The sequence below is a fragment of the Citrus sinensis genome, chromosome 8 (assembly GCF_022201045.2).
Source record: "Citrus sinensis cultivar Valencia sweet orange chromosome 8, DVS_A1.0, whole genome shotgun sequence".
Lineage (NCBI taxonomy): Eukaryota > Viridiplantae > Streptophyta > Magnoliopsida > Sapindales > Rutaceae > Citrus > Citrus sinensis.
Window position 1 is genome coordinate 16,904,729 of NC_068563.1, and position 14,472 is coordinate 16,919,200.

At 34.6% G+C, this 14,472-nt stretch overlaps 1 protein-coding gene across 1 annotated transcript; it reads right to left on the reverse strand.

Moving 5' to 3' along the window:
* Window positions 1-6,091: 6,091 nt before the first annotated feature.
* LOC102617929 (RING-H2 finger protein ATL54-like) lies at window positions 6,092-7,743 on the reverse strand. Its single transcript, XM_006492542.4, has one exon. The coding sequence runs from the start codon at window positions 7,506-7,508 to the stop codon at window positions 6,426-6,428; it is 1,083 nt and encodes a 360-aa protein (XP_006492605.2). The 5' UTR covers window positions 7,509-7,743; the 3' UTR covers window positions 6,092-6,425.
* Between the last annotated feature and the right edge of the window lie 6,729 nt (window positions 7,744-14,472).

The following is a 14,472-nucleotide window of genomic DNA, read 5'->3' on the forward strand; positions in this document are numbered from 1 at the left end:
GTTTAATAGAAAGGGACGTTATTGAGTCATTGTCACTCTGTGTTAACTGGGAAATGTGGGCATTGATTTCATTTGGCAACTTGCATGGGCAGGGTAACCCCACAGGCGCTGCTTAGTCTTCCAGTTTAGGAACGGGTCAAGTTTTGCTTTTATAATGCATGCACTTATCTGGCAACAGCCAGACTTTCTTAGGTCAGTTGACGGTGATAGCGGCGGAGCGACTAGAAGATAAGTTGGGACAGTTGTCCCTGCTTAGTGCAAAAATTACAGATAATTTTTTTTTATTTCGTTAAATTAAAAATTTATTTCTCTTGGATTAATTAAATATATTACATTTAGTTTCAAAATGTAGTAGAAAATTTTAAGTTTAAATTTATTTAAAAAATTACATAAATATTTACAACGCTCTTATTTTAAAACAAGAGATTTTACTGTCTCAAAATATATAATTTTGATATTTTATATATTTTTATTTTATCTTGGTTAAAATTTTTATCTCCGTTGATTTGATTTTTTTGGCTATGCTATTGGATGGTGATAATAAAAACACATCAATATCTAAAATTTTAATATGGATATTTATTGCCTTTTGGAATTTTGGACGTTTAACATAATACTTCATTATCTTTCCGGGGGTCCCTATGTTACATTGAATGTACCATACACAACCCACAAGAACCACATAAATTGTGTGACCCACATAATTGTGTGGTTCTTATTGGTTGTGTATGGTACATTCAATGTAACATAGCAAAATCTTATCTTCCCTAATGTTATGATATAAATAAGTTTCAATTTTTAATAGATTTTAGGACTAGTTTGAGATAGCGGTGGCTAATTAAATAAGCTACTTTTAGTGTGTGGATGAAATAAGCTGCTGATTAAGAAAATTGTTCAATCTTTGATAAACTGTGTTGTTGCGGTTGTTGTGAGTTCGAAAAGTGGAGTATATGTCTTCAGTAAATTTTATTATGAAAGTGTTGTTTTATTATATAATGACCAAAATAGAAATAAGCTTAAAATAATTACTTAATCAAAACCTTAATACTAGAGAGAACATACAATAGTTGTAGCAGTAATTTGATTGTGCTAGTGATGTGATATCTAATAGTTTATATATTAGGTTTTATGGAAAAGTAAGATATAATTGTCTTTTTGTTAAAATATTAAAGTTATAATAGGAATTTTAAAAAAGTTTAATTACTTATTTAATGAATGCTTATAAAAAGCAACCCCGTAAACTATTTTTACAAAAAATTTACCAAATACTATTTTTTAAAAAAATTATGAGATTAGCAAGTTATTGAGTTTCAACCTCAATCATAAAGGGGGCTTAGTCATTGTATAGCGACTGTCTGAGGTTGTGATATACACTAGCAAAATGATTAAAGCCTTCTCTCTTTTTAGGAAATTAATAATGAATAATAATTCGACCCCAAATAGTTGTACAAAAACAATTTTGAGAATTTTACGAATTTGACCTCTTTCATATTTTCACTTTAAAAAAAAGACTATACCTCTATTTTTCTGACAATATCAACCACTTAACAAACTTTTTGGATCGAAATACCTCTAAAACAAACAAAATCAAACCTCGATTGTTCGATAGTCTAATAGCCAAACCCGATCTTCACAAATGAGGGGTAAAAAAAAAACAGAACACTTTCCATTTCACACTTATCACATTCATGAAACAACAATTTTTGTGAGAAGAAGTTAAGATTACAGTTTGTTCAGTTTGTAATTTTTTAGGTGGGTTTGGTACAAAGGGCTGCTTTTGTCCATTTTATTGCAATATGAGTACATTAGATGGTTAATGTGAGTTAATAGACTCATAAATTAGTAAAATATGATGAAATCGGTTATTTCATGATCTTGATGACGAAACCCATAATTTGGGTGACAAGTACACGCCCCAGACTTGCAAGTGCCTCTGATCTGGGTGATAACACACGTCGCCTAGACTTACAAGCATCTGTTATCTAGGCTAACAGATGCTTGTAAGTCTAGGCGACAACACATTTCACTTGAGTAACAGGCACGTCTCTCAATTTTTTCCCTTGTAGCATCTTGCAAGCGAAAGATATTGTGCATGTGAAAATTCCTGGGCGATGCGGCGATTGCCTGGGCGACATCCCATCGCCTGATCTTTTCACGAGTTGCCATCTTGCTTTGTTTTAGTGTTTGCTTCATTTTTGCATAATTCTTTCATTTTTTTACCGTGCTTTTTTCTATTTTATGATTTTCAAATCCAATTTGGGGCCTAATAAGCCCCTCCAAGATAATGCTAGTAAATTTTTACATAAAAAAGTTTTTTTAAAAAAAAAACGGAATTAATGGGAGATGGCCTCCTGTCGCCCATATTGCAATGGGCAACGACATGCGATCATGTTCGCGTTGCTCAAGGTTGGTGTGCGCAAAATGACCAGGCCATTTGATCTTGGCTTGGGCAAAATGCACAAGCCAACTTGGCAATGCGGGTTACTCCTGCGTTGGCCGAGTTTGGCATGGGCATATGGCATGACCACATCCCAAAAGATTGGCATATGGCATGACCACATCCCAAAAGATTGGCATACCAATCTTCTCTTTATAATCATTTTGACAACCATTCTAGAGCAAAAATTCCTTAGGCGCTTTAAGAAAGATAATTTTATTCATTATTAGAGAAATGACAATCAATGAAAAGAATTCTAACATTTTGGAAAGTTACATTGCCTTGTTGCTTCTCCTTTGCAATGCGTGTAGGATAAATGCTATCTCAAATTTTGCAAGAAAATTTTCTTGAAGCTTTTTGATTAAAAGGGATTTTTCCATTGCATGTTTTAACTGATGATTTGTAGATTCTGCTTTTTGATTAAGAGGGTGTTGAATGTCGGATTCATCTGCTGCATTTTCTGTCATTATATCTCAAGAGTGAAGACTCCCCCTGCTGACATTTTCGGTGTTTGCTGAAGGTTGAATTAATTGAGCCAGATGATATATTCTTGGGAAATTTACAACCGTCCACCTGTTTATTTTGCCTTTTTCAAAAATACATAAACACTTTTTTTTTTTCAGCGCACCACCTGAAGTTTGCTTTTTGTTGCATTCATCCACTTCCGTCTAATTTCCGTTAGCAAATTTAACGGAATGACCTTTTTACCCCTCAAAATTACAATTTAACCCAAAATAAATAGAAATTAGAGATAAATTGGATGGATTTAATTTTTTTCAAAGGTGGATGCTAGAAATTGGAGGAAAATAATGTTTGTTGCTTGCTAAATTTAGAAAATTTATATTTATTTATTTTTTGGAGGAAAATAGTGTTTGTTGCTTGCTAGATTTAGAAAATTTGTATTTATTTTTTCTCTTTCAAAATAATAAATACAAATTTTCTAAATTTAGCAAGCAACAAACACTATTTCCCTCCAATTTCTAGCATCCACTTTTGAAAAAAATTAAATCCATCCAATTTATCTCCAATTTCCATTTATTTTGGGTTAAATTGTAATTTTGAGGGGTAAAAATGTCATTTTGTTAACATTCCGTTAAATCCACTAACGGAAATTAGACGGAAGTGGACGAATACAACAAAAAGCAAACTTCAAGTGGCGTGCTGAAAAAAAAAAGTGTTTGTGTATTTTTGAAAAAAGTAAAACAAACAGGTGGACAATTGTAAATTTCCCTATATTCTTCTTATTATTCAATTTAACGTTAATTGAAGGAAAAAGAAAATCTATTCATTACTTTTATAAGAATTCTTATAGTATTGTAGCATTTTGAGAAGATGCCCGCTTATATTTATGATTTTTTGGGGTTTGATTTAGGGATAAACTTTTTTTTCCCCTTGTTCAAAATCTTACTTGCTGCAATTTCAATTTATAACCATTTACTAGCACAAGCTTGGAAGAGAGGAGGGTTGTTTTTTAAATATAGGAGGGTTTCTCTGAGTAGAAATTGATTTTTTTTTTAATGATGGGTGTATAAACAAAAGTGGTTTAAAAATTATAAAATGGTTCAACTAACCTCATCTTTTAATAAAATTTTATATTATTAAAATAACCTTAATTGAATTTATTATTAAGAAAATTAATACAATTTAAAAAAAAACACTATTATTAGAGAAAGAATAAATCTGAACAGGATTCATAAATTGAGTATTCGCCATTCATTTAGAGCATCAAATGAAAAGTTAAGAGAAAGAATAAGGAAAAATTAAATCTGGAAAGAAAAAACTAAATCATAGAAGAAGCATATTAAATATAAAGGTATATGTATTTGATACGGCGCCATACAACATATTCCCAAACCTGCTTGCTATCTGAAGGAATATAAATCTACATAGCAGGGGCCGAAGGTCAAATGCCAATTAAAAACAGTTTCAACAAAAATCTTGAAACTTAATTAAGCTGGGAATCATTAGTTAACACAATATGACTTGAGAATTATGAATATTTTATGAATGTAATAGAATGATTTTTTTTTTTTTTTTGAGGAGGTAATAGAATGATTTTAAGAAACAACAGTTTTGACATTTGAAAGAATGTGTAGAGTAAAATTTATTTTTTGAAATTTATCGAATTAGTGTGTAGAATAAAGAGTTTTTATAGTAAATTTTAGTGTGTAAATAAATTCACCATTTCTATAATTGTTTTTAGTTCATATTCTTTAATAAATGTGAAATATTTAAACAAGCTGAAAATAAATCACTCATCGTACAGCAACCAACTACACAAAAGTTCATCATATAATTATAACCAGAGACTTTTCTCTAGGCTAGTAAGAGCATATACAGAAGGAAATTCATGAGGCAAAAGTAACGTAAATAAAACTTATAGAAGAAACTAGTAGTAATTCCGTATCCTTTGAGATTATGAAATAAAAGCACTAACTAAAACGGTATCAATTATTAATACGCAGACTAAACTTTACTTACAATTGATTGGTTTTTATATAAAAAATCTATTCTTTTAATGATCTACAAGCCTCAGCATCAATTTACTTTATTACCTTTTAGTATAATATTCTTGTAAGGAAACTGTAAATTAAAAGCTACTTGAGTCAAAAATCTAAATTGATAGGTATATCATCAATAGTATTTAAGACAAGTTTTAAGAGGCTCTTTCATGTGAAATGTGGACTAAGGCTCGATAATAGCACTTAAGACAACTCTTAACATTCTCTTAATTTCATGTGCAATATGGGAGAGCCTAAAAGTGAATTAAGAAATTATAAAAGTTATTGAAAGAATTTATAAGCAGGGGATTCGAATTTAAGGCCTTAGTTCTCATACAATGTTAAAAGAACCCAAAAAAAAAAAAAAAGAGTTTAACATCATTATTTAAGACAAGTTAATAAATTGTAGGGAAAATATATGACAAACACAATATATGAGGAACATATTTGAAATCACAGATCACAATTTCGGCTTTGAAAAATAGCAAACATCATAGTTGAAATTATATTCACAGCAATGAGATAACAATAAAAAAAAAAAAGATAAAAGAACAGAACACAAACCGAGGCCTATGTGATCATATAATTTTCTTAAAACAGATTCGCTCTTACTCTTAGGTGTTTTAAGATTTGAATGATGTCTGTTTTTAAAGACATAATAGAATCGAATAACTTGGCACATCATTAGATCATTCATAGCGAACTTTCATTGTGTCTAAACTCTATCAAAATGGATATAAAACAAAGAAGGAATTAAAGATTATCTAATCCTATTCTTTCATCTATCACTTCATTTTGAACATTCTATGTATCTTGCATTCTCTTTAAAGGAAGAGGAATGTGCCAATTTATAGAATTCTGTGACCAATGCATTTAATTTCTTATTAAACGCACTTATATTCGCTACTCTTAATATCTAACTAAAAGCGTAACCGCTGCCTGTTAAACCTTTAAACTAATTCTTTAATTAAATTCAAAGTATAACCGCAGCCTCGTTAATCACCTATTAAATGTTAGATTTAATTTCATATTTAAACTTGAATTTAACTAATTGTTACAATCTCAAAATAAATTTTGAATTTAATTAGTAGTTACAAATAATAAATTCTGAAATTGTTGCATAACTAATTTCAAACTTAACAAGACATCACAATCTTTGTAACTTGTACTTTTATTCAGAGTGTACTTTGAGCGTTCATTTATCATTCATTCCATCATCATTTTGAGCATACAAATACATTATTTTGACATATTCACGAGTAGCTCAATTATTCATGACCTTTCTCTTTCACACAATAGGTCACAAAATTATGCTTTAATATAAGAATCACTATGCTATTTATCCAACATAAACAATTTATTATGGGACTCTCATCTTGTTGAGAGTTCCAAAGTCAGAAATATATAGATAACTTACCTGAAACTTTAGACTTGCACATATGTTGCTACTTGAGAATAAAAAATTGAATCCTGATTCAGCTTGGTCTTTATAACAAGAATTTGCCACTGCAGGATAACGACCTCTTCAATGACACTGGCGCATTTTCCAAAGGTCTCATCAAGCTTTCACTTCTTCCAACTTTCTTTGGAACAGTTTTCACACTCAAATATCTCTCTTTAGCCAACTGGGTATCTGAATTTCTTGTAGTTTCTTCAGGATCAAAATTGCCAAGAGCATGAATCATCTTAGAGGCTGATAAAGAATCCAAAGAAACTGATCTTCTTATTGGTTGTATCTCGTCATCAGAATCTTGATCATTTCTTTCGTTAATATTCCGCCTTTCAACGGCACCAATTTCCGACTCCATGTCATTTCTACCACCATTTTCTGTCAAAATACCCACTTGGGTACTTTCTCTAGTGCCTGAATCCTCATTATTCGACTCCCATGTTGATGATGATGGTGGTGCTCTAGCTGCATGGTTGATCTTGACAATAGGAGAACGGCACAATGGACAATTGGTGTGTGATCTAAGCCAGGTGTCAATACAAGATATGTGAAAAGCATGATTGCATTTTGGCAAAAGCCTTAGAGTCTCATCTTCTTGAAACTCACTCAAGCAAACAGAGCACTCTGTTCCTTCAACAAGACCATCACTTTTTTTATACTTCAAAACAGCGATCTCTCTAATGACCGATGACTGCAGACCAACGGTGTTGATGTACCAGATTGGGTGATCAACCACAGGGCCATGATCCTCATCAAGAAAATCATCATGGGTTTCGTTTAGTATTCGCGGCTCCGATGATGATCTCCTTCTTAAATAGAACTTAACAAAAACAACATAACATAAAACTGCAACAATCGTTGTAACCAGAGCTGAGGCTGTAATGATCAAGAACTTGCGAGATTTGTGATGAATATGATATTTGAATGTCACTGGACTGGGAGTAGGGATTAGGGATTGCAAAAAATTGTGGCAGTAGCTTGGACAAGAAGTTAAACATGGTGGGCTACAAAAGCTTGATGTATCAGATAAGTCACAATATGATGGACATATATCTGCCGTTGCTGCCTCGTTGATTGAATATTTTATGAACTTTCTATGTCGTTGCAGCTGCAACTCCATGTTATCAAGAAAATGAAAACATCAAAAAAAAGAGAAGAAACAGAAAGAAGGAGAGAGAAAAAAGGAGACGGGTTAAATTTTAGTTGGTTTAATTTGGTAGGTCAACAAACAACAATCAAGAAGATAAGTGTTTTAGTTTTTCTTGCACGTTATTGACTTTGGATTTCATGGCGGCTATCTGTAGCTTGAGGCTTGAGCTCTGTCCGAATCAAATTGGATTTGATAATTGAGTACCGGCCTTCTAATAATGTATGGCTAATTTTTGGCAGCTCCAAGAGGTTACATTAATGCACCATATTGTTGATGATGCATGCAGGCTTGCAGCATTAGGGAAAGCCGCATCCCCCATGGGTTTGCCTAAGGGGCCTTCATCTTTTTTTTTTTTATATAAAAAAAAAAATATATTTTTTATTTGTTTGAAATCATTATAATTAATAGATATAATAATATATAATATATTACAAAATATTATATGCACAATGAAATCGCAATCGCTGGCCGCTGGCAGGGGCCAACACATTTCGATGAGTTTAAAATAAAATTTTGGTGTCGTCGGAATCACCATCTTTGGACCTACGCAACAATGCAACTATCACGTGAAATAAATCTTTCATTCCCTGTAAATCTACATTAAAAAAGATCTATGACAAATAAAAGTTCCTTTATTGGTGATATTTAATGCCATCGGATAGATCCAATGACTAAAATTCCAATGGCACTAAAATTACAATCTAAAGTCATTGAAATACGACGACTGGTATGGCATGTAGTTGTTGACACTAAACGTTGAAATATTTTATTTTAATATAAAGCATTATTATATATCATATCATCATATTTTACCAAATATTTTTTACTTTAAAGCTTAATGCAATGGATGCTATGCATCAATTGCAATACGGATAATATCATGCAATACATGTGCCGCCTTGATTTTTTTTTTTGTTTCTCTCTTGAATAGTGCCATCTTAAAGTATAAAATAAAAATATGAGTTAGAACTATTGGCACCCCTTGATTAATCTCATAAAACCCTTGTTATATTACAATTACTTTTAAAGAAAAATATAACTAGAATTAAACCATTTTTATTTTCCTTCTCTCCTCATTTTTATTTTGCTTACACAATATAAACTTTTTGTTGAAATGAACTCAAACTTATCAGTACAACGTGTCGATTGAATGTTGTGAAGATGAGTGAAATGTCGTTTCATTTTAAGCAATATACCAGAACTGACAAACTGTCAGTGTCGTTCAAAACCATTAAACCTCACGTGTCAAACACATGCCTTACTTAAGCTTAAACGGCAAAGCTAGCAGTCGTTTAAGGAAGGCTTATTAATAGCGCGTGAGAAGCTCGTGACAGGTTGGTTGAAAGGCCGTTAGATTTGGAGGGAAATCTAGATCTGTTTCACCTGCATCAACTGATATATAAACGAGCTGGTTCTGGTGTTATGTTGCATAAAAGAAGGAGAGAGAGATAAGGCATCTGTACTGAGAGAGAAGCTTGACTGAGTGGTCTCTGTATTGTATGTGATTTCTCTGTAACCTTGAAAGCTTAATAAAACTGCTCTCTGTGTTGGTTTTCTCCAGTGGATGTAGGCACCTTTCAACAGGTGCTGAACCACTTAAGCTCTGTGTGTTCTTTGCTTTTAGGTTGTGATATCTGATCTGTGCATTGTTCTTTGTTAGCGTAAGATTGGTTCTTGAATCTTTGAGTCAGAGTTGGGTCTTGGGGTGAGATTAATCTAGTAACTAAAGGGTTAATTTCTCAACAATTGGTATCAGAGCTTTAAACTCTGATTTCAAGGTTCAAGAATGGGTTCAAAAGTGGATCTTGAAAAGTTTACGGGCAGAATGATTTCAATATGTGGAAGATCAAGATGGAGGCTTTATTGATTACTCAAGGGCTGGGAGAAGCCATAGATCCAGTCACTAAGATTGAAGGAGGTGAGGCTTCATCATCTAAGACCCCAGAACAAGTAGTAGAGATGGACAAGAAAGCCAGGAGCACAATCATACTGAGTCTTGGTGACTCAGTAATTCGAGAAGTGGCCAAGGAAAGGACTGTTGCTGGTTTATGGGCTAAGTTGGAGAACTTGTATATGACAAAGTCTTTGGCAAATAGACTTTACATAAAAAAGAAGATGTTCTCACTGAAGATGATTGAAGGGGCATCATTAACTGAACATGTGGATGAGTTCAATAAGGTTTGTGATGAACTGGAAACTATAGATGAAGGGCTGAGTGATGAGAGCAAAGCTTTGCTACTAATCAGCTCCTTACCAAAGTCTTACGAGCACTTTGTGGATGCACTGCTGTATGGGAGGCAAACACTCTCCCTGGAAGAGGTTAAATCTGCTCTTGGCACAAAGAAGCTAAAAGATAAGCAAGATAATCCAGAAAGTGAATCAAGTGAGGGATTGATGGCAAGAGGCAGGCCTGAGAAAAGAGATAACAAAGGAAAGAAGTAAGGCAGATCAAAGTCTAAACAGAAGAATTTGAAGTGTTTTCATTGCCATAAAGAAGGGCACTTCAAGAGAGATTGCCCTGAAAGAAAGAACAAGAATAAAGAAACCAAAGAAAGAACAGGAAATGCAGCCATAGCCACAGAAGAAGAATGTAACTTTGAAACAGCTGGAGTACTCATTGCCACAAGTTAGAAAACTCAAGGTCAGTGGGTCCTTGACTCAGGTTGTACCTTTCATATGTGTCCAAATAAGAGTTATTTTACAACATATCAGCCATGTGATGGGGGTATGGTTCTAATGGGTAATAACTCAATGTGTAAGGTAGCTGGTATTGGGACTATTAGCCTTATGATGTTTGATGGGGTGATAAGGGAATTGACACAAGTAAGATTTGTTCCTGATCTAAAAAGGAACTTAATCTCAATTGGCATGCTAGATCAAACAGGTTGTATAATTAAGGCTGAGAAAGGTGTACTGAGGGTAATTAAAGGCTCAATGGTGATCATGAAAGGCATAAAACAAAATGGTCTGTATGTGATGGATGGACATACTGCTGTTGGGGAGGCAAGTGTAACTGACAGTAAATTGAACAGATCAATGCTGTGGCATTTAAGGATGGGGCATATGAGTGAAAGAGGTTTAAGAGAGTTACAAAAACAAGGAGTGTTTGGGGGTGATCAGATAGGAGCTTTGGGGTTTTGTGAGGATTGTATTCTAGGAAAATTCTCCAGGTTAAGGTTTGAGACTGCAGTTCATACCACTAAAGATAAGCTTGAATACATACACTCTGATTTGTGGGGGTCTGCACAAGTGAATTCACTAGGTGGATGTAGATATTTTCTGACTTTTATAGATGATTTTTCAAGGATGGTTTGGGTCTTTGCACTCAAAAGCAAAGATGAGGTTCTGGAAAAATTTAAAAACTGGAAAACTTTTGTTGAGAACCAGACTGGTCTGAAAGTGAAAACTCTGAGGACAGACAATGGCTTGGAGTATTGCAACAAGCTGTTTGAAGAATTCTGTGAAAAGAATGGTATTCAGAGGCATAAAATTATCACTTACACCCCTCAACAAAATGGCCTTGCTGAGAAGATGAACAGGACTTTGGTGGAGAAGGTAAGATGCATGCTAATCTATTCCAAGCTCCCAAAAACCCTTTGGGCAGAAGATTTAAACACAGCATGCTATCTAGTCAACAGGAGCCCATAAACTGCTATAGATTGTAAAACACCAATGGAACTTTGGTCAGGAAGAAGGGCTGACTATACAAAACTCAGAATTTTTGGGTGCACAACATATGCTCATGTGAAGCAGGGTAAGCTGGAACCAAGGGCATTAAAATGCAGATTTCTGGGGTATCCAGAGGGTGTCAAGGGCTATAGATTATGGTGTGTTGACTCAAAACCACCACAGTGCATCATAAGCAGGGATGTAAGATTCCATGAAGAAGAACTATTGAATAAACCAAGGAATCCTGATAACAACATTGAATCAGGCACTGAGACTGATATGGTGAAGTTTCAGGTGGAGCCTCAAAACTTGAAAGAACCTGAGCCTGAAACTGAAGGTGCTGAAGCAGAACCTGAAGCTGGTATTGAACATGAATCAGCTGAAAGTGAAGAGGACACCTATCAGTTGGCTAGAGACAGAAAGAAAAGGACAATAAGGCCACCTAAAAGATATGCAGTAGCTGATTTGATTGCATATGCTTTGAATGCTGCTCAAGAGCTGAATGATGATGAACCTAGGACCTATCAAGAAGCTATCACAAGCAAAAACAAGCTGGAATGGAAGAGGGCAATGGATGAAGAGATGACATCCCTGATTAAAAACAAAACCTGGACATTGATTGAAAAACCAGACAAGAGGAAAACAGTAAGCTGCAAATGGATCTTTAAAATTAAAGATGGTATACCTGGAGCTGAACCTAGAAGATTTAAAGCTAGACTGGTGGCAAGGGGTTTCACACAGAATGAGGGAATTGACTTCACTGAAGTATTTTCTCCTGTGGTGAGACATGTTTCCATCAGAGTTATTCTTGCACTTGTGGCTGTTCAAGATATGCATCTTGAGCAGATGGATGTAAAAACAGCATTTCTGCATGGTGAGTTACAAGAGGAAATTGTAATGCAGCAGCCTGAAGGATATGTAGCATCTGGAAAAGAAGATTATGTTTACTTACTTAAGAAGTCTCTGTATGGGTTGAAGCAGTCACCAAGGCAATGGTATCTGAAGTTTGATAACTTCATGATAACACATGCCTTCAACAGGTGCAGCTATGACTGCTGTGTGTACTTCAAGGAGACAAGTGAAGGGGGGATGATATATCTTCTGCTGTATGTAGATGACATGCTGATTGCATGCCATGACATGGAAGAGATTGATCATCTAAAGAAGCTTTTGAGCAGGGAATTTGAAATGAAGGAGTTGGGAGAAGCTAAAAGAATTCTGGGAATGGATATCATCAGAAACAGGAGCAAGAAGAGGTTGTTCTTAACTCAACAGAACTACATTCAGATGGTTTTGGTGAAGTTTGGAATGGATGAAGCAAAGCAAGTACAGACACCATTGGCAAGCCACTTCAAGTTGTCTGCTGCTCAGTGTCCTCAAACTGAAGCAGAACAACAGAGAATGGCCTGCATACCCTACTCCAGTGCAGTAGGTAGCCTCAGGTATGCCATGGTACTCACCAGACCTGATATCTCACATGCTGTGAGTATGGTGAGTAGGTTTATGGCAAATTCTGGATATGAACACTGGAGAGCTGTTCAGTGGATTATGAGATATCTGAAGGGGACTCTGGAGGTTGGTTTGGTGTATGATGGAGAAAACAAGAAGGGACACACCTTGATAGGTTATGTGGATGCTGACTTTGCTGGTGATCTTGATAAAAGGAGGTCACAAACGGGGTATCTGTTTACTATGGGAGGCTGTACAGTCAGCTGGAAGGCAACATTACAGAATGTGGTGGCATTGTCCACAACAGAGGCTGAATATACTGCAGCAGCAGAAGCTCTCAAGGAAGCTATTTGGCTGAAAAGCATGACAACTGAGTTGGGAGCAAAACAAGAGTCTGTAACAGTGTACAGTGACAGTCAGAGTGCTATACATCTTAGCAAGAATCAGTCCCATCACGAGAGAACAAAACATATAGATGTTAAGTTGCATTTCGTGAGGCTTGAGGTGTCAAGGGGAGCTGTAAAGTTGCTGAAGATTCACACTGAAGAAAATCCAACTGACATGTTAACGAAAGTTGTGCCAACTGCCAAGTTCATCCTTTGCATGAACTTAGCAGGTATCTGCAGGGTTTAAAGAAGCTACAGATGAGGAGAAGACAACATGAAAGGAGAGAGCTGAGAGTGTTGAGTTCAAGGTGGAGATTGTTGAAATGAACTCAAACTTATCAGTACAACGTGTCGATTGAATGTTGTGAAGATGAGTGACATGTCGTTTCATTTTAAGCAATATACCAGAACTGACAAACTGTCAATGTCGTTTAAAACCATTAAACCTCACGTGTCAAACACATGCCTTACTTAAGCTTAAACGGCAAAGCTAGCAGTCGTTTAAGGAAGGCTTATTAATAGCGCGTGAGAAGCTCGTGACAGGTTGGTTGAAAGGCCGTTAGATTTGGAGGGAAATCTGGATCTGTTTCACCTGCATCAACTGATATATAAACGAGCTGGTTCTGGTGTTATGTTGCATAAAAGAAGGAGAGAGAGATAAGGCATCTGTATTGAGAGAGAAGCTTGACTGAGTGGTCTCTGTATTGTATGTGATTTCTCTGTAACCTTGAAAGCTTAATAAAACTACTCTCTGTGTTGGTTTTCTCCAGTGGATGTAGGCACCCTTCAACAGGTGCTGAACCACTTAAGCTCTGTGTGTTCTTTGCTTTTAGGTTGTGATCTCTGATCTGTGCATTGTTCTTTGTTAGCGTAAGATTGGTTCTTGAATCTTTGAGTCAGAGTTGGGTCTTGGGGTGAGATTAATCTAGTAACTAAAGGGTTAATTTCTCAACACTTTTTTATTATCATTAAAATAATTTGAATTTAAGAAGTAATCCTCTAAGCCAAAACAAAATTCTTGTAATAAACATAACTTAATTAAGATACAACATAAAGAAAAAATAAATTAAATAAAATTTTATCCCATTGCAACTAATTTTTTAAGGATTCTCAAACTAATAGCTGAATTCAATGAACCCAAATTTTATAGATAGGATAAAATTGTATTAAACCCATAAAATATTCATTATTTTCTAAGTATAACCTTTTTTTTAGATTTTTTTCTTTAGAAATTAAATAATAAAGAAAGTTTCAAGAGAAGAATATAGATATTAAGACTGAAAGAGTGAAAAAATTATTAGAAACTGGAAAATTTATAAATAAAAAGAGTGATCATTAAAAAAATAATATTTTTAATAAATAGGATTTTAGAGGTGTGCTAATAGTCTAACTCTAAAAGTATTTTAAAGTCAAGCCCATGAGGCCCAATT

Bases quoted from the DNA above. Each gene is read 5' to 3' on its own strand.
- LOC102617929 (XM_006492542.4), bottom strand. From the start codon at position 7,508: ATGGAGTTGCAGCTGCAACGACATAGAAAGTTCATAAAATATTCAATC.